The sequence below is a fragment of the Osmerus mordax genome, chromosome 7 (assembly GCF_038355195.1).
Source record: "Osmerus mordax isolate fOsmMor3 chromosome 7, fOsmMor3.pri, whole genome shotgun sequence".
NCBI lineage: Eukaryota > Metazoa > Chordata > Actinopteri > Osmeriformes > Osmeridae > Osmerus > Osmerus mordax.
Window position 1 is genome coordinate 13,003,515 of NC_090056.1, and position 26,625 is coordinate 13,030,139.

The 26,625-nt window shown below is 47.7% G+C and overlaps 1 protein-coding gene across 2 annotated transcripts; it reads right to left on the reverse strand.

The window, feature by feature from the left end:
* Nucleotides 1-1,799: 1,799 nt before the first annotated feature.
* Nucleotides 1,800-8,396, reverse strand: iqsec2b (IQ motif and Sec7 domain ArfGEF 2b). 2 transcript variants are annotated; one of them, XM_067240336.1, is made up of 14 exons: nucleotides 8,313-8,396; nucleotides 7,883-8,174; nucleotides 7,433-7,753; nucleotides 6,189-7,237; nucleotides 5,854-6,015; nucleotides 5,618-5,740; nucleotides 5,359-5,525; nucleotides 5,027-5,166; nucleotides 4,720-4,845; nucleotides 4,481-4,580; nucleotides 4,146-4,307; nucleotides 3,774-3,968; nucleotides 3,374-3,423; nucleotides 1,800-3,109 (listed from the first exon to the last, which is right to left on the reverse strand). In XM_067240336.1, exons 1-14 carry the CDS (start codon nucleotides 8,360-8,362, stop codon nucleotides 1,931-1,933), a joined length of 4,116 nt encoding a protein of 1,371 aa, XP_067096437.1. In that variant the 5' UTR covers nucleotides 8,363-8,396; the 3' UTR covers nucleotides 1,800-1,930. The 2 variants fall into 2 exon arrangements, with proteins under 2 accessions (XP_067096437.1, XP_067096439.1); XM_067240338.1 differs by lacking the exon at nucleotides 3,374-3,423 and having other exon boundaries at nucleotides 2,961-3,109.
* Between the last annotated feature and the right edge of the window lie 18,229 nt (nucleotides 8,397-26,625).

A 26,625-nucleotide genomic window follows, 5' to 3' on the forward strand; every position in this document is an offset into this window, starting at 1 on the left:
ACAAAGCTCAATTCTGAAGCTTTCACTTTTCAACTAAATGTCCAATCTCACTCAGGTCTACTGGCACTGGCCTGGGTCCCCCTAGGACCCTTGATATTCTAGAGAGGTGGATAGTATGTGAAAAGAAGAGAGGAACTGAATTGTACAGAAGCAGGATGTGGTAGTGTTTGTTCTATTTACAAGACTATAGGCATACTAGGGTGTCAGAGAATGAAGGGAGAGATATCTGAGATTTACATGGGGAGTTGGTGAATAAAAGAAGGCCATTATTGACTTAAGACACCACATGTGTGCAAAACCACAAAACTGCATTAAAGAAGCGTGCTTGTTTGAAGACATTGACTGTCCCAAAACACGCTGTATGAGTACATTTCAATATCACTAGATTCTTATGAGAGAGTGAGCATGTCAAGGGCCATGGGAGTGGCAGTCACCGATGGAATTGGGGTCATTTTACATGACCAGGTCAAAGCCCTTTCTAATGTTGGGAAGCTGGTCTAAATAAAAAGAAATCCTGAAAAGCTATCTATTAAAACATAAGTTCAGCTGTTTTTTCTGTTCAGATGACATTGGAAAATGACCCCATTTTAGAAACAGTGCCATTGCTTTCTCACATAATCACCAGTGTTTAAAAAAAAAGGAATAAGTAGAAGGTATATAATTCTATCAGAACAAAATAGTAATTAATGTTAACATTTTCAACAATCAATGATAATAGCTATAATAATAGAGGAAATCAATGGCAATCTTCTTAAAGAACAAAAACAAACCACACTCCACATATCATAACAGCCTCATGTCATATCAAGGTATGAGGACATTTCTGTATGTGCATATATTCTGTAATCATATACAACCAAATATACAGTGTGTTTATATCATTAATCACTGGTCAAAACAATTATTAGACAATATTCATCATACTCATAGCAAGTATATATAACATTTAGGCTATACAACAGCAAAAAGCTTGAAAAACATTCAAATATATTATTTGTTGTATCATTAATTTCTACATTCTCTGTAGGGAGTGTGTGTAAATTCTATGAAACCAGATGACTCATGTTGACATGTAAAAGACCATAGAGGCAAAGACTGTCATAAACCGTGCAAAGATCATAAAAGTATGAGACAAAGAAACATTTCTACAGGTCTACATTAGAAAAGGATACCTTTCAGCGATGAAGACCTGTATAAACTGACAAATACATTTTTAAGCTAGGTAAATTATTGCAAAGTCAAGGGACATTTTTTGCAACTTTCCTCTATGGCTGTTTACAATGTACAACCCTGCTGGAATGTATTAAATGGTTGAAGTCTTTTAACATCCATTTGGATGTAGCTGGTCTCTCAGATGTTCAGTTCTGTTCCAGCACTGCACAATGGTAAGTGTGTAAACAGTCTTGCTCATGTCTCTGTGCAGTCTGTTACCCCAACTAAATTTCAGACAGTGAAACACTGGGCTGTACTCTACATTTACTATCATCATTCATATGGCTATAGAAGTAGTTAATTGTGTATGTGTGTGCCTGTGTGGACGCAATCTGTCTTTACTTTTCACGTCTCTAATACTTTTCCTGCCTGAAGCCGTTTTCATACACCTGAGAAAATGAAACTCAACCTGCAACACTCTGTAGCATCTTAAAGACGACATGATTGTGCTAACATCTTTGTGTAAATAAAATTCTGATTTGTATGTTTGTCACAGCAGCCACACCAATGGCGCACACCAATCAGCGTAGATCCGACTACTCTCTCTACATGTGCGGAAAGCGGAGGTGGAAGTAACAGAGGCGAAGTAAGCTGCGTTTCTTCTTGTCACTGGGGCTACTGCTGTTACTGTCCTGCTCCGTCCTAGCCCTGGACCTGACCCTTGCCACCTCCCCCACTCTCCCTTTTGACCTCAGACATCTGTGTGGCCACATCCTGCTCAGACCACCGTACTGATCCGGTTGATAGGTTTGGATTTGGAACTGCCCCCTGTGCCTGTCGCCCCAGCTCCCGTTACCTGGGGCCCCTGCTGGGGCTGTCCGGGGTGCTGGGGGGGGTGAGGGGAGAGAGGCGTAAGAGGGGTAAGGGGGGAGGAAGGGGGGGGTAAAGGGGAGTGGGGGGGGGGAGGGGGGATGGAAGAGAGAGGAGGGTACTGGGGCAGATACTGGGCGGCGGAGGCTGCGTGATGGGCATTGACGGAGCCGGACGTTGACTGGTGGGGCAGCGTGCCGAAGATGAAATGTGCCTGATGGGTGGGGTGGGTGGCTGGGTGGGGCGTGTGTACGTGTCCGGGGTGGGTGTTGGAGTGTGCGTGGGGGTGGGGGTGCGGGTGGGAGTGAGACAAGGTCAGAGGAGGCTTGGTGCCAGCGGCGATGCCCCCCCTGACAGAGTGTGTGGGCTGTGTGTGGTAGAGGGCGAACTGAGGACTCGGGGAGTGTGGGGAGTGAGGAGAAAGGGGGGGAGGAAAGCCCACCACCATGTTGGCGTAGCGAGCCTGTATGCCATGCTGGGAGAGCTGGGAGAGATGGGCCAGCTGCTGGTGCTGGAAATGTGGGGGGCCAAGCGGAGGGCGACAGTGTAGAGGCCCTCTCTGTAGTGTATGAGAGGCCATGGGTTGCATGGGAGGGGGGCCAGTTTGGACGTGGTAGCGATGGTGATGGTAGTAAGGAGGCGGGGGCTGCACGCTGCCCGTGTGACAGTACTGTGCATGAAGTGCCTGGATCTTGGAAGGGCCCCCGTCGGACTGGCAAAGAGATGAAGGGGAGTGAGGGGGGGGCCCTCCAGTGGTGGGTGGGGGGACAGGGGCGGGGTAGGGTGGCCCCGGTGGGATAAGGGGCCCTGGCGGTTTGGCACGTTTGCTGCCGAATAGGGACCCCAGGAAAGAACCGGTGTTGCTCCCCCCAGGGCCGCTCCCCACCCCCCCCCTCTCTACACTGCTGGGTACTCCCCCAACTCCCGTCCCAGCAGGGATGTGTTGTTGCCCCGGCCCACCCCCCACCCCTGTTCCGGGGCTCAGGATGGGGCGGTGAGGCCGGTAATCTTCTGTTCCGTAGCAGCTAGGTACCACTCCTGGCACCGTGTAGCACTGGTGAGGCCGCGGGCTGCTAATTATGGAGCCCTGGGAGCAGGAGAAGAGGAAGAACCATCTGTATCTATGACATCATGTCTGAATACATTATCGCAGACACACATATTACCACATCTGTGACTCAAGGAGAAACCAACCAACAGACAGCATTAGTGAGAGCACAGAGGCATGCCAGAGATGCAAGGTCACTCTCATGCATTACACACACACACACACACTGCATGCTTTGGGTGTGCTAAGGGATTAGGGATGTGTTGGTACATTAGGGGGACAGGTCTATCCACTCAGACTTACTTCCATGGTACTGTCCAGGGAACCAACACTGTTCCTGCGACCACGTTTCCCTGCACCCGCCCAGGAGGAGTCAGGTTAGGAAAGATAGAAAAGATAGCAATAGAATCTTTAAGAAGAGTGATAATGAGTGTGTGTTTGCCTGTGTGTAGGTGTGTGTGTGTGTTTGTGTGAAAGAGAGATCAGAGTTGCAGCAGCTGCATTTTACTGTGCCGGAGGAAACAGAGCAAAATGTGCCCAGATGAAGCAAAGAAGACAACATGAGCTCTCTCAGTAGACCCCCCTGTCTGTCTACAGATCTATTAGCATCATAGCATGTCCAATCCTGTTCAGGTATTTCCCGACCAAACCTGGTGACATGATATTATATGGAGTTGTTTCTGTGTTTAGTGTGCTGCCTCACCTGTGTCTGACAGGTCCCTGAGAGAGGAACTGAGGGCTGTGCGTTTCAGCCCCTCCCCCGCAGAATAGTTGTCATCCAGACTGGGCCTTCCCAGAATGCCATTTACCACATCACTCTTCACACCCACACCTCCTCCAACCCCACCTCCGCTCAGCAAGCTGGGACGCATGACACCTTTCTGCTTCTCCAACTCCGCTAAAGAGAGAGCGAGAAAGAGAGAGAGAGAGAGAGAGAGAGAGAGAGAGAGAGAGAGAGAGAGAGAGAGAGAGAGAGAGAGAGAGAGAGAAAGAAAGAGAAACGAGTCAGTGAGCTTCATATTTTGTGTCCATAAATAGCTGTAGTTTCTCATCCAGACCAGCAGGGGGTACTCACACTCCACTCTGTACTTCTCCATCTCCTGCACCTCAGCGATGCTCTCTCTCAAGTCACTGACAAAGCGGGTGCGGTCCTGCTGACTGGGTGCCATGAAGACGATAAGGACCTTCCTCTCCCCACCCAGCACTGCCGAGGTCAGACGGATGCCGTGAGGGTAGTCTGAAAGACACAGGGAGAAATAAAAAACGACCTAGTCCAGCTGCCAAACACAACACACACCCACAGTCTCAAAAACTGCCACAGTTGGATTATTCTGTGGTCAAGGAGCACATTTTCACTCCAGTATTAGTGATGAGGAAGCTTAGGTATGCCAAGGGGAGACCGTTTCTCACAGGAGTTCTGGAACATGTGGACCTGCATCTCCACCAGAGGGAAGGACTGTCTGAAGCTATATGTCACTGAGGTCTTCTTCTTCTGAAAGATCTTGGTAACCTGAGGAGACACATGGACAGGGCAGGTTTTGACGTGGGAAAAGAAATGGCTGGAGTCATGACAACGTACTGTAAACACAATTGGGCCTTGATGCTCAGGTAGAAGTCAAGAGTCGAGGACTATTCACGGGAGTTCTTACCACCAGTAGGTCGTTGAAAAGGAAGACCTCTCTTTGGTGCAACCCTGTCCTCTGGGGTCGGTTAGCGTCAGGTACTTCATACAGCTGACAGCAACACACCAACCTGCGGTGGGGCAGGGAGAGCACCTACACACACAAACATGGACAACTAGTCAAATAGCTCTTCACAAGGCCATTTATAACCAGCGTCTGGAGTTTATTCTGATCAGGTGACATGACCAGGTGAAACCCCGGACCCAAGTTATAACCTAATAAACAAACACAAAATGTTATGTCCAACAATGGTATTTTTGTTCAGATATCTCACAGGCTTCTTGCCCACAATGACTCTCTCCACAGCCTGCACTTGGGACACATGGTCATCATTGGTCCGTAACTCCCACTTCTGAATGCGCTGGTAGATGCCAACTAGCAAGTCCCTGGGGATATCCTGACCATTGTCCACTCCTGGGAAACGCGTCCACACAGGCATTTACACACACACACACACACACACACATGCACACACACAGCTTATGAGCATCAACCACAAGGGGGAGTCATATCAAATAGGATAGGAAACTAGCTGAACGTCCAGTATGTGTTTTCTTAGTGTGTGTGTGTGTGGTGTGTGTACAGTATTTGTCTGTTCCATTTCACCTCTCAGGTTCTTGATGAAGTCCTCTATCTTCATCTTCCTCTCAGCCTTGACATTAGGGCTGTACATATCAGTGTTGAGGAGGATGATGGCAAAGGCCAATATGAAAATGGTGTCTGGGTTCTGGAACTGTCTGACCAGGGTCGGGTTACACACACAGTATCTCTGACTGAAAGACAGAAGGGAATAGGTGAAAAAGCTGTTGCCGTTTAGATACACAAGTAGGCACGTTCTTTCTTTCCCAGACACACACATACACACCTGAAAGCCTCTATTAGCCTTTCTACTTTCTGGGCCTCTCCTTGAACTCTGATCTGGGCTTGGAACTTTCTCAGCGCATCATCCAGGTCCATCCCTGAGAAGTCCATCTCATCCACCACACAGCTACAACACAGGAGACAGGAGAGTCAGTTGCAGACAGAATTCGATGTTGTTTATGTAGTGGCTGTGTTTCCCCTTAAATTTGACTCTGTATTAATTAATTTGGTTTCCCTTACTCCAGTACATCCTTGTTGAACTGTTTCTGCCGGTTTCCCAAGAACTCTCCAATCATCTGTCTGCTCAGGCCCTTCCTCTCCAGGATAAAGCGAGCGATCCCGACAGGGGTGTCCGACACAAAGCCTCTCTCGATCAAGTACTGGATCCCCTTCTCCGGCTTCCTGGGAACAGAAGTAAGATCTCAGGTGACGCAAAAACCTTAATCACAACACCCTTCCTACGACACCGAAAGCCATTGTATGTTCAAACAACGGTGCCTCAAGTATAACTAACATTTGGCATCCCATACAACAAGACTCTTCCAGTCTGCACAGGTCCATGTTCCCTGTCTTACTTGTTGAAGAGGTTGAGGCCGATGCGGTACTGGCGTCTCTGGACCACGTCGTTGTTGAATGGGGGGGAGTCCCAGCTGTGGCGGCTCTCCCGCTGGTACGTCTGTTTGCCCAGCGGGGGCAGAGGCTCACGCAGGCTGTCCTGGGAGGAGGAGCCTGAGCTGCAGTTCACCGTCTCGTTGGAATTGGTGGTGGAGTTGAGCGAGTCGTTGTCTCCATCGGAGCAGCAGGGCTGCTCCAGGCCACCAGAGGGCAGCGCTGTGGAGGAGGAGGAGGACAGGGGGGTGGTGGGCGGCTGCTGGGGGGAGGAGGAGGAGGAGGGCGTGTCTGGGTACTGGTGGTGGTGGATGGAGTGGTGGTGGTGGTGGTGTGCCACGTGATGGGGGATGTGTGTGGGTAGGGGCCGGCTGGGGGCACGGGTCTGGCCCTGGGCTGCGGGCGTGGAGGAGGGCCGGGGCCCCGTGTTAGGGTTGTGTTTTAGGGTTCCCTGAGGAGAGCCGGCTCCTCCCCCGGGCTCCTGCTCGTAGACCAGCTGTCTGCTGAGGGACCCCCGGTCCGAGCGGTCACTCATGTCCACCGAGCTGTCGCTGGGGGGCTCGATGGTGAGGAGGGGCAGGTGGGCGCCCCTCAGACGATAGTCCCGACACTCTGTGCAAGGGGTGCTCCGGCGGCTGTTGCTGCTGCCCCCTCCCTCGGTGTCCCTGCTGTCCTCGCGGCCTCCCACGCCCCCTCCGGGCCCCCAGTACTCTGTATCTGTGCTGCTGGGGGCGCGGTCCAGGGAGAGGGGCGAGGAGGGCATACAGTCATCCATGTATAAGGTGACGTCACTGTAGGAGGTGGCAGTGCTGTCACCGTGCATGCTCAGCCCCCCGCCCCCTCCCCGGGGCCTGTCTCCCAGGCCTCTTTGAGAGGACGGGTTGCTGCTGCTGCTCCACACACACTCGCCAAAGTCCTCGCTGAGGCCCCCACCCTCCCGGCTGCCGTCCTGGGAGTCATCCCTCCCGGGGCGGCAGGTCAGGGCGTCATCTATGGAGTCAGCCAGGGACTTCACCTGGGGGAGACAGAGCAGGCAGTCAGAGCTGAGAAAACATACTGGTCTATAACTGGCCTCTCCCCTACTTCACATTATCAACTTTGAATGAACACAAGTACTTTTGCAACATTATAAAAAAACGCCTCCTTCCACAGTCCATCTCATTCATCAAGCCAATACAAGACAAGATGGCTGCTTAAAATGCCAACAGACCTGTTTGGAGAAGGAGTCTTCCAGGTGAGTGTAGTCTGGCCGGTCGGTGTCCCTCTCTGGGCTGCACACGGGTGAGTGGGGCGGCCCAATGCCCACGCTGTGGGCAAAGTGCGTCTGGGCCTGCGGCTGCCGCTCGTCAAACGAGTACTGCAGCCGCATGTTGGACAGGATGATGCGTCGCGTCATGCGACTCTCGGAGGCGGAGCTGCGGAGCCGCTCAAAGTTCTTGTTCATGCGGTACTGACGGAACGCCGTCTGGATGATGCGGGCTGCTCTGCGGCTCATGAAGGACCCACCGTACTTCCTCTCCAACATCTCCACCTGACACACAGGATACAGGAGCTTTACTAATGGCTATATGTTTAGAGGACTGTGTAGTTATTTCTATTAGCCATGCCACACCTCGACCACCATAACCTGTCGCCACTACTATAGCACGAAGGTCGCTACCTTCTTGTCCTGCAGGTCTGTGGAGAGCTCATAGCTGTCTGAGAGGGCCTTGCACCTCTTGTTCTCCTCCTCCTCCTGTTTGCGCAGGGCCAGGCTGGCAGGCTGGTGGCGTGTCCGCAGGGCCCAGGCCAGGCTCGCTGTGCTAGGGGAAGCCACGCACACGGGGCCCCTCGGGCCCAGAGGACCGGCGCTGCTGTCTGTGTAGCGTTCTGAGCCGCGCAGGAAGGGAGTCTGGTTGTAAGGGCTGTTTGCGTGGGTGCCCGTCTCTGGACACTGAGACTGCCCTTCCACACTGGCGGGAGAGAGAGAGAGAGAGAGAGAGAGAGAGAGAGAGAGAGAGAGAGAGAGAGAGAGATAGACACGTTAGATCAGAGAGTTGGATATACTGTCCCTTTTCTCTTGAGTTGTAGACGCGGCAGACATCACTCACATGTACACATGAGACCGACGCGGCAGAAAACGTCTCTTGCTGGATGACATGAAGGAACACGACTGAACTCAGAAAATCACTTCGAAATGGTAGATCGAGATACTTTCATTTCAACTTCACATAAACTCCTTGGCAAAGGTCACAAGTGCAATAATATGTAGACTATTACAGGAAAAAGCCTTCAAGTCCAACTGGTGATCATAAAACACCATGTGAGCAGGATGTCCTATGGCTTTACACACTGCTTCTAGCAGAGAGACAACATCACATGCCATTTCCTGCTTTGGAAGCCAAAGTTCTGAAGGGGCCAAGGGTTCTGCCCTCTCTCTGCTCTCTTCCCTCCCTGTCCTGTATGAGGGAGGTTTATGTACTACTGCGTACTACTGTTGGAGTTATCTTGTTTAGAATATCCAGTCAGTCTCTTTCTCTCTATCTCCTCTCATTCAGAACTGGTATTAAACCAGTGAGGGGATTCGTCACTACCACATACCTGTAACTCCACACCTAACTGGAAAAAACAGGCTGCCACTGCAGTTCAAACAATGCTTTGTGAAATAACACCAACAACAACACACACCTCACCCACTGTACTGGGACGATGCTACCCAACCACACAAACACAGATTGTCTCAGAACTGTGAACACCAGCAATTCATGCTCCAACAAAAGATAATCCCATCAATATTTCCCAATTCACTTTTGACAGTCTATTAAGATCTACTGACATCATCCAGGTAATCCAACAAGCTCTCCGTCCTCCTCTCTATCCCAAATCCATGTGTGATATGAAGAGGACGAGTCTCCCAGCCAGTCAGTAAGAGAGTGAGGGCAGCCTAGTCCTCCAGCCCTCCAGCCCAGCCTGACCATGGTCACATGCCCCAGCCCACGTTTCCTCCCTTCCCTAGCCACACCTCCTTTGTCCCTGAAGACCGACTGGGGTTGGAAATGGAAGAACAGTTTAGGAAAGGAGGAAATCAAAGGCTCAGCCAAAGTGTTTAGCTATTTGCATACTGGAGAAGACAAACAAACTAACTAAGCCTACTTAGCAGGCAACATATAGAGCACATGTGTGAGGAGTCTGTCTTTAGGGTGAAAGTTCTCAATGTTAACATGTTTCTCTTCTCCCCTTCCTGCTCCCTGTTCCTTGGCTGCAGGAACTTCCTGTGTTTCAAATGAGATGAAAGAGGAAGGAAAACTCTTGAGGAGAGAAAAACAGACAAACAACATCATCAGAATCTGATGTGGCTGAGGGAGGGCTGTAATGGAAGGAGAAGTGGGAGCGAAGGAAGCTTTTTACTGCCTAGGGAGCAGTTTTCACTGCACTTCCAATCTGTTAACAGTGAGGTTGTGAGCAGATCACACAGGGGACTGGTGACATAATACAGGAGTCAGACTGGGGCTGTACATCTGAAACTCTGACCTCTATTGGGAGGTTTACCGTACTGCAACTCTGTTCTCTAAAGGCTCCATTTACTTGAAATATAGGAAGTTTTTTTTAGTTTTTCTCGATTGACCTGGAATCAAATCATTCAACTGGTTGATTGATTCCTCAACTTCAAGTTACATCTTCTTCAACGCTGACTAATTCTGTCAACTGTCCTTATGATCAGCTTTCACAGAGTCCACTGTTGACTTCCTCTCCTTCCTCTTACTCACATTTTCCCCTGTGGTTCATTTCTCCCTCCTCCTTCTCTGATCCTTTCTTTCTCTGCCCCCACATCCTCACAAATGGAGAAACTAGGGGGGTTGCTTGGTGACGGTTGCTGTGAGACCTCTGTGGGCGGTGAGGCAGTTGATGGGATGAGGAGCGTTGTTTCCATGGCGATAGATTGACTGTTAACACCGTTTAGGTGGGTGTAGATGTGTTGTGGGTTGTGGCAGTGATGGTTTTATTTCACTCCTACAATACAAACGTGTTTTGTACGCACAAAACATACACCAACATACACATTGAAGCAGATTATTCTGCACTTTCATAACTGCTGTTAACATGCCTGTGTTTTATTAGAACGTATAAATAGCCCATCTTCTTTCCTCAGTGGTCTAGAGCTCCCTTTAAGGAGTGGAAACCCAAGTAGTGTCCAAGTGGTGCTTTACACTAACAGGTAGGGACAGTTCGGGACATCAGCTTGCCACAGCCACCGCACATTAAAGGGAATAGCATTTCTACATTTTTGTCTCTATAATATACAACTCTGTAATATGCCAAAACACAGTTCATATCTGTGGTGATATATTTATTGTCCATGAGTGTGGTTTGGTAGGCCATGGTGGCTATATGAGTAAAATGTTTGTTGTATAAGTCATGAGTAAGGCCATAACACTGGTGGCATCGGAGCCTCATGTTTTATGCAGTAAACAGTGTAGTCCTGTTACAGTGCCACACAGAGGTCCTGCCAGAGAGCCTTCTAGGAACAGACGCCGGTGACATCGTGACGAGAGACACTGTATGGCACTGTGGCTGACAGATAACAAGCTGACAGAGAGGAAAAGTGGAGAAGTAGATAGGAGTGAAAAGTAGAGGAGAGCAGAGAAGAGACGAGGAGAAGTAAGGAGAGGAGTGGTGAGGAGAGGAGAGTTGGGATAACTGAGAGGAGCAGTGTGCACTGAAGCATAATGTCAGCTCCTGCCCTCTACCGCCTGTCCCTCCTTCATCCATTAAAGATGTCCTGTCAGTATGCGTGTGCGTGTGTGTGGTGTGTGTGTAAGGCAGAAGCAGGACAGAACAACACTTTGGGGTTTTGGAGTGTGACCACACTGGCCACTGAAAGGCTTGTATACATCACAGATCTGTCCCTCAGCCCTGGGTGGCCACCTATCAGGACATCCTCATCCCACTCCTCATTCACTCCTCTATGTCCCCTCTCTCTTTTTGTGTGTCTCTGGAGGCCAACAGCTTTTGGTTCTGTCCCCGGTGTTGACACCCCCACACACAGACACCAGTGGTGAGAGTGTCCAAAGCGTTAGCAACAGTCGCCCTGTGTACAGCTATGTGCGACATCTAGGACAAGTGAAAGAGGAACAGTCACTGTAGTATAGATCAGATGATCTGAGCAGAGCAGTACGACCCTGCTCTTCATATGACATGGCTACCTTCACTCAGCGTTCTTCTGAGACTTACAGAAAGGGATGACGCAGGCCTTGGCTTTATGTAAATAAGGGAATGACTGCAGCATTTTATCATCGCTATTGAGGCCTGCATTGTGAAGGTTCTTCGGAAAACAAAATTAATATTGTGGAGAGAACAATCCCATCATTCATCTGTCAGATTCCAGCATTCCCTTACCGCCAACTCTAGCTCAAGACATTCTGTCTGTCTGTGCTTTTCACAAGAACCTCTTAGTGTACTAACTGGACCTCTACACCAGAGAACCAGAGGCAACATGCGCATCAGAAGCTTTCATCACATCACATCAGTACTAATACAAGATGTCACTGTCCAGTGCACTATTTCTGTCCATGCACAGTTAATGAAAAGGGGAAACTCTACATTTCCATTTGATTTGTCCTCAGGAAATGAATGTATCACTAACTATATCCACTAACTTTATCCACTGCTTCAGTGGATGACCCATGGGGCAGAATGCATGTGTCCGGGTATGTCTCCACAACAAAATAGATCAAGTGTCAAATACAATGTATGTGCTCAAGTGTGATCTCATGCGCTCTTTTATCTGAGTGTTGGAAACCGTCCCAGGTAACACCCTCATTATCACGCTCCGTCTTTCACTGAATTCCTCTTGCTCTACTTCCTCCCTTAGTTCTATCTATAGTAAACATACAACATGGAGTACATGCAGAGTGCACCTCTCACTGACCCTCATCAAAGACTTCTGGATGATTAAAGCATCTAATGGTGTTCAAATAGGAGGTTAAGATGGACATACCTGGTCTGAAACCAAGAACCCACTCAGACAGCATGTCTGATACAGTCCAAAAGACTGAGTTGAACACATGTTGTACATTACCTGACACACACAGCAATTATAGTCCAAACTAGTCACATGAGTAGCAGATACCAGTTGGAGTGTCCCAACTCTTGACATTACTGGAAGCAAAAGACAGAACCCAGGAGTTCTTACCGTGCTGCTGCGGGTGCTAATGTGGCTCCAGTCCCACAGGGACTGGTGGAGCGTGATAACAAACACACCCTCTGACACACACGCCCTCTCTCTCATTCATTCACACACACACACACATAACCACACACACACACACACGCACACACTGACTTTTTCGATCGGTTACTCACCCTGCAGAGCTGTACAGGCAACATTCCTGAAAGTCTTTTGACAGTTCTGGGCTTACTCACCCCACCCTCCACCTTATTTCCTCAAGCCAACTCACGGCAGCGTGCACGCATGGACACACACGTACACACACACACACACACACACACACAAACAAACACACACACACACACACAGTAATATACATGACATTATGTCAGATGAGAACAGAGTGAGAGGAGGCCAAGCAAGGGGCCAAACATTTATTACAGTCATATAGAAATCATATAACATTTATGGCTAGAAATAAGTAGACATCAAAAACAGGTATCAATCTTATATAATAATCAAGTGGTCATTTCCAAGTGGTCATTTTTCTATAGCTTTCCTTATAATAAACAATGACTGGGTGAAATAAGGACCATCCTTTATAGTGCTATTGTATAGTCAAAACTAAATGTGACTGAACTGACACAACTCAGATGGAACAAGATGTGAAAGACATGAATAGAGAAGTGATAAACTCAGACAAGAGACCAAAGGACACAACTATGACAATATCAACATTCATGACAGTAAACATTGATAGTTGGAAAAACAAGTACTGTACTGCGTAATCACTGTCAATGAGACAAGAATTCACATGCAACTAGTCTAATTACAAACACCAGACTTAGTTTATATGGTGTGCGATTATCATGTACACAGTGAGTTCTCCATTTCCTCTCAGTCAAGGTGAGGGTCCCTCCAGAGTCCCATAAAGCAGGCCGATTGGCTGAAGGGTTGTGATTGACGTCATGAGAGATCAGTCAAGCTGCGGCTCATCGAGAGGAGGGGCTACTGCACCCTGAGGCGGGACAACAGAACTGATGGGCAGCATCATCCCCAAACTCCTCTCTATGAAACCAACAGGGACGGGCGAAGAAAGGGAGGACAGACAGAAAAGCAGACGGACACAATGGGAAAGGTAGGAAACACGTGGCAACACAGAAAAACAGCAGCGTAAACACAACATAGCAGATAATGCAAACATGAGACAGAAACGTGAGAAGAAGCAGAACGAAGCAGGCGGTAAAAGGAACAGGCTGTTACGGTCGGATCCACTGGGTGGCAGTGTTGGAGCACGAGGCGTTCCCCTCCAGGGCAACACCGAGGTGAGCAGAGAGAGTCCCAGCCAGAGGGAGAGCGTGAGGATTCAGTGGGCTCAGATGTGACTCAGCCCACCCTCAGCCGTCTCTCTTATTGAAGATGATTTCTCCCTCTAAGTGAAGGGCTTATTCTCCCTTTAATCTGCTAAAGAGCCCGCCTCCCCCACCTCAATCCCACTGTGCACAAAGCACATAACAGGCTCCTAGTGGAAAGGAGTGAGAGAAGAGGAAGAGGGAGGGGTGACAAGGATGATTGGGCCTGATGATGTGTGGTGATGCGTGGTGAGGTCTGGTGAGGTCTGGTGATGTGTGGTGAGGTCTGGTGAGGTCTGGTGAGGTCTGGTGATGTGTGGTGAGGTCTGGTGAGGTCTGGTGTGGTCTGGTGAGGTCTGGTGAGGTCTGGTGAGGTCTGGTGATGTGTGGTGAGGTCTGGTGTGGTCTGGTGTGGTCCACAGTGCAGACGCTGAGAAGATGAATCGTACATGAAGCGTTCAGGGGACAACAGGTTGACCAGGCAGAACATATAAAAGGGGGTGAGAGGTAATAGAACTAAGCCTAGGCATGGTGTTCCATGGGAACTGCACCGAATGAAATGGAGGAAATCTAAGGAAATCTTCAGCTGTGTAACAGTCCACCAGGGGGTACTGCTACCACACAGGTGGGAGATGGGGCAGGGAGGCTGATGCAGGTGACCAGGGGCAGTGGTAGGCGGGGAGTTGAGACAGGCTCTGGAGATCTTGGGGTTGACACAGGGGTGGTTGTGAGAGGTGGTAGGGAGTCTACGCCAGGCCATGTAGAAGCCCTTACCTTCCCTGCTGAGACTGTTTGTCAGTTGAGGGGCAGCAGTACTGATGGAGGCTGAAGAAGCTGTGAACAGTCATACTGGAGGGGAGGACAGTGGCAAAGGCAGCAGTGGCTGCTGTAGGGGTGGTGGGAGCAGAGGTTGGGTAGCTCGACACAGATGACTGCCTGACACTTAAAAGATAGCGATAAAGGAAAAGAGAGAGATAGAGAGAAGGCACACAGAAAAACAGGACAAAAACAGAGGACAGGAAGAAAGAGAACACCGAATTGAAGAAGCACATTCATGTTGACCGTGAAGCGGCAATGGAAATGTTTGTAATGGATGTTTGCTGAAAGGAAAAATGAGGTGTCTAATAGCCTTTGGATATGCAACAAAGGTAGTGATGAATACGACGAGGTGAGTCAACCAGTGGCTCTGACTACCCTCCATCCAACATTGCAAGACCATTTGCAGAGGAGTCACATAGAAAGGAGAGGAACAAGAAAACCCTTTTTATTTGCCGGACCAAGGAGTACAAACACCAAGGGGAATATGGGAGAGATAGAAAACTGGTGAGAGCTAGAGAAGAAAAGAGGAAGAATTCCATTTTAAAACTCCAACCACTCTAACCTATTATATAACCCTACACATCACAGGGAAGACGTTCTGCAGTCTGTAAAACCACTCATGCCATAAAAAGTGCAAGCATAACACGTGCCTTTCAAAGTTGTTCAGATTCTCCTTGAATCTAGTCAAATTCTATCTGGAAATCTTTGCTTCTTAGGGGAGAACTGTGGTCTGAGATTAGTATTTAAATAGCAGGCCTCTCACTGGGGCCAGCTGCTGTCAGACAAGGACACACAGTCCTGGTCACTTAGGCATGGAGTCAAACAGAGAGAGAGAGAGAGAGAGAGAGAGAGAGAGAGAGAGAGAGAGAGAGAGAGAGAGAGAGAGAGAGAGAGAGAGAGAGAGAGAGAGAGAGAGAGAGAGAGACAGAGAGAGAGAGAGAGACAGAGAGGGAGACAGAGACAGAGACAGAGAAAGTCAGGGAGGGAGAAAAGAGAGATGCTCATCACCACTCAGACACCCCAATTCAGCAGGCTCAAAAGCTGGAACTGTGGCAGGTTACCTGGAGCACACCTAGCAGAGTTCAATGTTTAAATCACCAACAGGGTTAGCCAAGTAGCTGAAAGTTACACGAGCATGTGAAGTGTTTATAAAAGTCTACAGGCCATTGACAGTTTGAGTGCTGAAGAGGGCACATGCTGGTTCTTTAAAAGCTTTGCTAAAGGTGACACCAGAATATCAGCCCAACCTGGGTGATTAATAAGAGACAGGGCCTTTGAATTTGACAGCTTCAAAATGGGTGTTTAAGATTATAATTATGTTTAAGGAGGTGGGTGATAAGAGCTCCTATTTAAAAAGAATATCCTGTCAGCAGCAGTTTTAACAACGTGTTTTTTTTATATCTATGCTCACAGCCCCTCTATTTTTAGTGACTCAACAGAAGTTATTCAAAGTTATCTTAGTTCTGATAAACCACATTACTGCAAATACATCTGAAAGAATAAAAGCTTTGCTAAATGAAGTCGAGAAACAATAGGCAGTTTGGAGCCTATTTATGAGACAGGTAAACAAACATGGTGGGAAAGTAATTATCTTAATAAGAGAATAACAATGTACACGTAAGAGCAGTTTCTTCTACATCCCCAATGAGCGCAAATGTGACAGTTTGGCGCAGACGCTAATGTCCTGTCCCATATTACAAACCATGTCTACTAATGCACATCCTTCATGGAGAACAGTAATGACAGGCTTATCTGGGAGCTGACTTATGCATCATGACTGTCCCTATTTATTTCTGAATTCCCCGCATACACATTGCCTACACACACACTGCCAGCCGCCCACTCCTCCTCCGTACACACACACACAACACACACACATACTGTATACACACATATCCTGTATACTCACACTACACACAATACACCCAGTGACTACACACACTACCCACACAGTTGCTTGTGTGTGCTGATTGCCTGACAGAAAGGGGCAGGGATAATTATTGCGGACAATCCACAGATATAGAAACGCAAGCACGCAGGTGCATATACAGGCCAACATGCATGCACACAGAACAACACTAAGCTATTCATGTTAAAAGAAATGGCGGCGTTCTCGACGAAGGACAGTGAGAAGAGAGGAAGGCGAGGATGAAAAAAAAAAAAGTGAATTGACAGAGTACCACTGCGCTGGTGTGTATTTAAAGCAGGAAGGCTGAAGACTGGAGAGAGAGAGAGAGAGAGGGAGGGAGGGAGGGAGGGAGGCGTGGGTGGAGAGTGAAGTACAGGAGAGTGGCAGAGGTTGCACACGGAGGAGGCCCAGGGTGAAAATAATCAAGAGGAGAGGAGAGGAGCGGAGCGGAGCGGAGGAGTGGCGATGTAGCGGAGGAGGTGGAAGCGGAAATCAGGTTGGGGCACCCGCTGCTCAGAGAAAAGACTTCCTCCAAACCCCAGCAGGGCGGCTACATCAGCAACAGTTGTCAGAGTGTAGGTGAATCTACCCCCAAACGAGAAAGGTGTGGGAAAGCAGACTCACGCAGACATGATTTGTGGAGAGAATCCCAGAAGCAGTCATCTCTGCCCGCTCTCCATACCCAACCACCTGTTTCAGGGAACCGCCACGCCCACTGGGAACGCCGAAACAGGAGCTGAGAGCGCTCACGTTCACGAGGCTCTGCTCGTGGAGCAGCCTAACCCATCCAGCCCACCTCTCTGTCAAAACCTGCAGCTCACCACCCTCTTCATTGTCTAGAGCCGTACATGTGGGGGCTGACTGCGTCATTCCCACCTCCAGCGGATGACCCCGTGACTCCTGCTGAGGAAGGGAGACATTTGGATAGCCACACTTGCTGCGCTGTAGCCTAAAGTTACGCGTGTGTTCTCCCTCCCCCCCCTCGTTCCGGGTTTCAGTCTCCCGCTGCTTGGCAACAGCGTGGACTGCCTGTGTGGGCGTTTGGTGCGCAATGCCAGGCGGAGGCAGAGTAGAGGAGGGGCACGGTTACAGTTATCATACGACGCCATCTTCTATATATCAACACCTGGTACTATTGGACACCTATAAACAATCCATCGTGTGTGAGTGAACGTGTGTGTGGGGGGGTGTGGGGGGGGGGGGGGTAGGTGTTTGTTTATGTGTGTGTGTGTGTGTGTGAGTGCGTGTGCATTTTTGTGTGTGTGGCGGCTCCAGCATGGCACTGTTTGTTCATCAGCTGTGATTTATGATTTATTCAGAGATGAAACATTAGGTGAAGAGGGGAGGGATATCTCACAAGGCTGACATGACTAATGGGGACATGATATTCAGGAAGGTAGCTGGTCTGTTTGGGGTTTGTTTAATGATACAATTCATCATGTAGAGACCATTCTGATAGCTCGTGCATGGCCACCAAAATAGTGATTCAACTTAGCAGCTGGAGTCCATGAAGAGATTCTCACTCACGCACTTCTCTGCATAGCTTTTCTCCTCCATCTCTCTCTTCCTTTCCATCATTCAAATCAGCTCATGTCTTTCACCGTCCTCTCCCCCCTGCCATGTCTCTCTCCCTCTCTCTGTCCTCTGTCTCTCACTCCTACCCTGTCTTCCCTCCCTCTCTCTGTTGTCTCAACCCTACCCTGTCTCCCTTCTCTCTGTCTCTCCCTCTATTCTGTCTCTCACTCCTACCATGTCTTCTCTTCTCTCCCTCTCGCTATTCTATGTCACTCGCCCACAGGGTTCTTCACAGAAGAGCTCACACCGTTCCCACGGTAACCAGTCTCCCTATTCTGCTCCATAGAGCATTCACATGTGTGTTTCTCACGTATCGTGTCGGAGAGGCACTTATCTGCATTTGGATAAAAGAAAGAGTGAATAAAGTACGTAAGCAACACAGGGTGGCGCAGCTACTACAACCAGTACCAAGGGCAAAAATGACAGTTCCATAAATTAAGCCAAAAAAGTACTGCCAATCCCCGTCCAGTTTGAAGAATCCGGAACCATACTGAACAGCGCTGTGAATGTGTGCATGTGGCCATCGGTTCATGCGTGAGTAATATAATGTAATAATGTGCACATTAATAATAATTTATGTGTGTTTAGAAGGAGCTGGAGCGGTTTATTGAAGCTGATCTAAAACACTTCCTCTTCTCCACTTATGATTTGGAAAAACCCCAAACCACAGGAGAGACTGTAGGCCAAGAGTGCATCAAGTCAAAAGTCACATGTAACCTCCTGGTGTGAAGAACAGGGCCACATGAGACCCTTGAAAATAATGGTGTGACAGAATGTATGTGTCATTGTTCCGAGACAATTATTGCTATCCGCACACAACCTCCAATTTAACTAATGGTGATCGCTGCCATTCCAAGCAGTTGGACTCCCATCAGGGGGGGTGTGGAGGGCTGGGCTGTGTGGTAGGGGGTTTGACTCAGCTTGTGCCTGGGTGAATGTGGGAGGTAAAGAGATGAGGGCGGTGAGAGGGCTGTGCGAGGGCAGGGGCGGGGGACGTGGGGCACGAGGCGGATGGATGAAAACACAATATCAGAACTGCCTCAGGGAAAGCTTACAGTTTCCACAGCAACCATGTCTTAAACAGAATTCTAGCAACCTAGGCCAAGGACATTTCACTCCCAGCTAAAAATGTTATAGTTTTGAACACAAATCAATAAGGATATTCAACAGTTTCTACAAGGTCATGTTACAGTTGGTAATGTAAGTTTTTTGGATGCTGCTGTGGATTCTGATCTTGGTAACAACACAAAAATAATCATAGCGGATCAGCTGAGATGCTAAATGAACTGTATTATCAAACTCCACACCAAAACAAGCACATGTGATGTGTGTGCCTCCCTGGGGAACAGCGCTACATACCCAGACTGAGCATTGAGGTGGAAACTACTACAGAGAGCTGAGTCTGAGCATGATCAGGGAGAGACAAGGTCATTGGTCAGGCCACACTGGAAACAGGAAGCAGGGGCTTCACTGGACAGTCATGATCATGACACTGCCCGGCCTCATGCTGACATATGATTAGACACAGAACAACCTCCCAGGAGATGAAAGATCTGCACAATCTCCTCCATTTTCATCAGCCTGATCCGGGCCATGAAAGCAGACACCGATCTTTGCATAATGATTCTTCTGTGGAATGGTTATTTCATTGCACAATGTCAAAGAGTAAGTAAGTAAGTAAGACTTTATTTATATAGCACATTTAAAAAGTAGGAAAACCCTTTTGAGATAAAATTACTTAAATGCTTCGGTAAAAAGGTAGGTTTTAAGCTGTCTTTTAAAAATGTCTAGAGTGTTTGCTTCCCTAATATTTATGGGTAATTTGTTCCATAGTTTTGGGGCGTAATTGACAAAGGCCGAATCACCAATCTTCTTATGACTGCTTCTGGTGACTTCTAATAGGCCTGTATTTGATGATCGCAGTGTTCCAACTGGTGTGTAGTTTATAAAGGAGTTAGCAATGTAGCTAGGTCCTTGTCCGTGTAGAGCTTTGTATGTGAGGAGTTCCTGACCCCAAGGCACTGACAGTGCTGCTGTAGAGTAGCAGTGGAATGGGAGGTGCTCAACTTGCTGAGGAGACTGCAGCCTGCAGCCTATTTCCACTGGCCCAAGGAAACCTCTTATCTTCTATCACACAGCAACATACTTGAACCGGTCAAGTACATCGGAATCAGCCAGGTTTTCCCATCTATTTAGTCTTTCGGTACCAGTATTTTTTATTGTAATTTAGAATGATTTTTATTTACAAATATTTGAAACAAAAGTCTGTCTGATACAGTAGACCACAGTGTATGGCGTTTGGCATGTGCTTCAGTGCTGTAGGGGCTTTGTAAAGAGCAAGCCATCATCTAATCTCAAGTGATTATCGCTCCTTGATTCCTTCACTCAATACAGGGAAAGGGAAAACCAGATGGTGATGAAGGAGGGAGAGAGTGTGTGAGGGAGGGATACAAAAGTAATTTCTGCAGCTCCTCTGAGTCATATCTGCAGCAGTGGGAAACAGAATCAGTGAGGGGGAGAGAAAGTGAAAGAGAATAAGAGAGAGAACGAGAGAGAGCAGGAGAGAACGAGCAAGAGCAAGAAAAAGTGTGTGTGTGTGAGTGAGAGAGAGAGAGAGAGAGAGAGAGAGAGAGAGAGAGAGAGAGAGAGAGAGAGAGAGAGAGAGAGAGAGAGAGAGACATAGAGAGAGAAAGAGGAACATTTTGGAGTGGAACCAAATTAGCTTTGCCTGAAACAACAACCCATTACTGCATTCTAAAACAGATTAAATGTCAACCTACTAAGCACAGCTATATCCAAGCAGTGCCCTGGAGAGGAGAGATATACAATTGTGAAAGGGAGAGCAAAAGCTGAAGAGCGATAGGAGACGATGCAGTCCCACCTGCACAAAATAAACGCAATAATAAAAGCTACCATCATGAGGGAGGGAGAGAGAGCTGCTTCAGTCTTGTTACACATGACATAACACACCTCAGTACAACACAACAGTCAGCAACTCTAACTTTTCGTCCTCGAGACCTCTACATTCCCCTCCTCATCCAGAGGGAATTTAGAGCAACCAGTTTAGAGACAGATGAAGTGTGTTACATGGTGTACGGTGTGATCTCTCACCCAGCGAGAACTGTCAGCCCATTCCAATAACCACCACTACAGTCTGTAGGATGGCATTAGCTGTCTAATAATGGACGTCCCAGGAGATATGACATACACACACATACCCTCACACATGAACTTGAACCTACACACACAAGTACACAGGCCAGCACTCACGCAAACACACACACAAAGTCACATTGATGCACACGCACATTAACACACTCAAACTCAGCAGTAATTATCACCCCTGTGCCAGCAATAATTATACTCTGGTCACACTAATTAATCTCTCTAGCTCCCTCTGTGTGCATCTCCCTCTCTGTTTCACACATGACACACACACACACACACACACACATGCAAGTGCACAGAGCCCCCAAACACACACTTTCGGTCCCATAAACTCTCCAAAAATAACAACAAAACAGCTGTGTTCAAACTGTGGCAGTGAGGCCCTAATCACTGCTGCCCATCTCGAGCTCTGTTACAGAGGAGACTTGACGTCATACCTAACCCGAAGGCTTCAGACTCATATTGTTCACATTCCCATTAACCAAAGAGGAGGAACGAAGGAAGGAAGTAGGTTAGAATATGGGACAGCTGTTTGGGCTATGCTGTGGGGTAAGGAGCTAAACTAGCTTGTTTTCTTGTTATGGTTTAGGACATGACACAGTTTACCATCTCAGCCTGTCGAGTCTAATTCTACGCCTTACCCAAATGACACATGGCACTAGAGCACAGAGAAGAGCTCCACCGCTGGAGTAACTTGAACCGAGTGACCGCAAATACTGTCCACACATCTCTCACAAGTCCTGTTGTTCTCTCATCCCTCCTCCTCTACCCTCTCTCTCTCTCTCTCTCTCTCTGTCCCCCTTGCTAGCAGATGGTGAATCAGTGTGTGTGTTCCACCGTTTCTCTTTTCCAGTGACTCATGCTGAGATGGGGTCGCTCTCGCTCTTTCCATTCCTCTTGTCATGTTTCTCTCCCTCTCAGCCCCTGTCTCTTGTTTCCATCATTCACCTGCTATGTTGTGAATGTAGGGTTCAGACAATGTTGTGATTGTAACCTTCAGCTGTTAGAAGTTAGATTGCTTTGGCCCAATACAAGGCCTGTGAGTGTTGGGGCCTGGGGTTGGAGGAGGACGATGTGAGGCTGTGTAGATCTCAGCAGGGGGCCGGTGGCAACTGTGTATCAAATATGACACGTCAAATGAACATGAACAGCAGCAGAATGGCACTTAAGAGGGAGAACAGCAGTCTGCTCCAGACACCACACACCATGAGCATGGGGGGGGGGGGGGGGGGGGGGAATCTGCAAGATCTACATCTGCGATTCATCACTGCGTTTACCACCCACATAAATAACTGATATGTGTTCCCATCTAATGACTAACTCGCCCCATGGGACGAAGAGAGTGGGGCATGCAGACGAGGAAAGGAAGAAAAGACAGCCCTAATCAATATGGGATTTAGACTAGTCTAAATCAAACATTGATAAGGGACTGAGAACATAAGAGTGTGCAGACATGGGTAGGGGATTTAGCCATAAGGCACCAAACTGATGATAATGATGATGGTTCTGTTGACTACCGTTGCTGTAGGTCAATATCTACTAAATAAAAATTGTACAAAGGAACTTGCCTGGGATTCTGCCTCCACAATTAGAGTTATATATTAATATTTCGCCCAGAATAAAATAAGATAGAACATGAAATAACCAAGGACAGATTTTCCTCTAGTTGACACTGTCTTAACCCTTGTGCTGCCTTCGGGTCACATGACCCAAAGGTTCATAACGAACCATCGTTGTGTTTACCAAATTTTACCCAACACAAAAACAAATAAAAATAATTTTCTTTTAACCATTCCAATGTGGGGGGTCTGAGACAGCCCGACAGAAAATGCTTCACTTTGTTTTTGTGTGAGGTAAATTTGTCGCAATACGACGGTGGGTCACAATGACTGATGGGTCAGAATGACCCGAAGATAACACAAGGGTTAACTCGAAAATAACCGAGCTCTGAGAAAGAGATGTGGAACTACGTTGATGAGATAACAGAAGGCTAGGTTTTACTAATCGGACGGAAGGATGAACACAACACACCAATTTCACAGGGAGGCACACACACATATTTTCTCTGGGTACTATACATCCACCCTAAATCAACCGACACACATCACACAATGCATTAAATTATTCTTTCTAAGATAACACTCAAGCTAATGCATTATCAGCCCACCCATTGCTTTTACATTGAACATACTGAATACTTAATTAGGAAACTGCCTGTGGACATACAGGCCACCACCCACACACCCCTTGAATGGAAGTCCCAGAAGTCAAAGTGTGACACTCACGATGGAACACTGCATAGAGGGCGTTATAGTAAGCACACTCCTCCTCATTCTAGGATGATCTGGATGAGCATAGCATTGCACTTAGCTCCCAGGTATCATAGGGAGTGGAAGTAAGTAATTGATCTACACTCAGGCCTAATGTAAACTATATACTGGGTTACTTTGCTGGGGAAAGACATCTTACTATATTCAATATTTTAGATTGCCATCATGGAACTTAATTAACCAGAACCTACAACAAGATCATGTTTTGTTATTCTGAGGGGCTTTTTAACACATACCACATCTGCTTGTGTAATTATTACAATGAACAACAATATTACAATTATTGTGTAATTGTACATTACACAGATTGTCATGTATCCCCAGACGACAACTGAATTAAAACAACTAAGAGAACACCAGGCTATAAAGATAAACGATGAACAATGAGGAACTCACTTTCTGCGTATTGTGGAGCTGTTGCTGGTGTCGGTGCTGTCTGTGTGCTCCAGCCTCTCCCGCTCAGCTGGGGATGAGCCACAGGACAGGCCTCGGGTCAGCCTGGTGTGACTCCTACTGGGCCCAGTGGTGGGTGCTGTGGGAGCGGGGGTGCTGCCAGAGCCAAGCACAGGCCCAGAACCCGGCCCAGTACCAGACCCAGGGCTGGGACCAGGCACAGGCATGGGCACAGGCACGGGCACGGGCACAGGCACAGGACCAGGAACAGGCCCTGGGTGTACAGGCAATGAGAGGGGCTGGCTGTGGTTGTGGTTCTGCTCAGGGGGTTGTGACGCTCGTGGAGGACGATCCAGCCTCAGACCCTTGTTCTCCTGGCTCACCCGGTCCAGCTGGCCCTCCAGCCTAAGACCCTTGTTCTCCTGGCTCACCCGGTCCAGCTGGCCCTCCAGCTCCTCGATTCTCCGACGCTGGGTCTCCAGGAGCTTGGCCTGGCTCTCAATGATGTTGTTGAGCTCCAGGAGGTACTCCACGGCCCGGTTTGGGCTCTCGGGGCTTGTCTCCATGTTGAGAGGCCCGGCTCCAGGGTACCACCTCTAGGACCCTGGAGCGCCAGATCCACTCCCCCCACCAGCCCTAATGAGTGGGGGGGGAGAGGGATGAAGAGACAGGGGTGCTAGAGGACGAACGAGAAGATGATCTCAGACCTCAGAGATTCAATCAAAACCTGTGTGCGATTCAGAGACAGGAAGTGACACAGCAGAGTGTGTCGAGATGGTCTGTATGATTACATATCCCAGAATCCCAGTGCAAACCAATAATTAGAGTTTCTTTACATGGATCAAGGCTGGCTACACCATGTAGGTGCTAAAGGGCAATAATGACTGGGTAGGACTGGCTGAATCTCCAATGTCTTCATGTTAAGCATCATGAAAGACCATTCCAAATCTGTGGGATTGAAGTTCAAGAGTTTGAGCACAATGTGTCATCACACTTCAACCAGAATGTGTCATCAGTTAACCAGAATCAAAATGAAAGATGGATAGAGGCAGAAAAAGACAGAGGAATCGTAAGGCTGAGAGATTATCTATAAAGCAAAGAATATACAGATTTCTGACCATACATAAACACCTTTATGAACTAGCAATGAACAGTTCTGATTTTAAGACCTGAATAAGAATAGGTAGAAGCAAGCTGAATATCTACAAAATAGACCTATTTCCTCAAACCGTATTTTACCTGCCTCTTACCTCAGCAAGGATGGGGAGAGAGGGGTAAATGTAGATAGATGATCCACTAATTGTCAATTTTTGTCAAGCGTTACATAATACAGAATATTCCATGTTCCCTCCCACATAGAATATCCCCGCAGTTTTCTCATGGTTTTCACCCCATGACTAGTTTTGTCTCTGTTAAAGACAAGGTAAAGATTTTGGATGACCGGTTCACTTCATTGTTGAGGTTAAAGTGCTCGCCCGTGCCCTGCTTTGAACACATCCGAGTAGCTTGAACTCACAGCCCTTGTCCAAGTGTTCTTCCAGGAAGACTGCCGTTTATTTTCACACCACGCATCCAACCAAACGTCTTCAAACTATAAGCCCTCGAATATTCTTTGGATAGTCCAACTTCTTCCCGGATGAGTAATGCATGTTTGTAATTTTTCTTACTTCAGGGTTTCACCTAAATCCTGAAACTGACGTTGTTCAAAACTCATCGTTTCTAGATTGCTTACACCATGTCCCTATGCAATAAAAATTTTATGTAACAGACAATTTCCCGGTGATATTCAGAATAAGTTATCCATTTTGACAACCCAGTTGTAGCACACACCAATACGTTGATGGACTCCGCAAATCTCTGAACTGCACTGAGCGCGCGCGGTGCTTGCAGAAGAGGAGCGCTCGTGTGCGACGCGCAACAGACTAAGATTCTAGAGTGCACATGTAAATTACAATATGAATTAAGTTTCCACCTCTTCTACAGAAATTCAATTGTCGTAACTTTACAAGCTGGTCTATTTAATGATCACAACATTGTTACAATAGCCTGTGTAATAAATTGTAGCTTATGGTCTTTGGCGCTGGTTACTTCCGTTTCCCAAATTCTAGTTAAATAGGCTAATTGTTATCAAAAGTCAGTTAGTCTTGAAAAGACTATTCAACAAAATATAACTTGTTGATCCAGATCATTTCTTTAGTAGCTTTAATTGAAATACATCTGTAGGAAAAGAGTGAGAAAATGCAGGCCTTTGCACAGCGTTATTTTTAGTATAACAGGATTATCTAACTGTACCATACTGCCTTAAAACCTCTATGTCACATCTGAGACTCACCATGTGCATGCAGGCTCTCTCTCTACTTGTCTCTCTGGCTATCTTTATAGCTTACAGGTGAGGCTTTTGCTGTGCACTGAGTGATTGTACTGTATTAATATTAGAGTGAGTGACCTAAGAAATGTGAAATCCCTGCTCTTTTATAGAGTAGGATAAATGATTCATGTGCTACAGAGCGATCAACCTTTTGCCTTCTCCTTCAGGTTTATCATGGCATCTCACCTCCTGAAAAAAACACCGCAATCCTCTCTTTTAATCATCAGTTTCATAATTCTCTTTCTATCCTGCTCATTCTAGTTTTTATTCTTCTAATTGTGCCTCAAATTGTGCCCCTCTGACCTTGCACACACACACACATACACACACCAGCCCTGCCT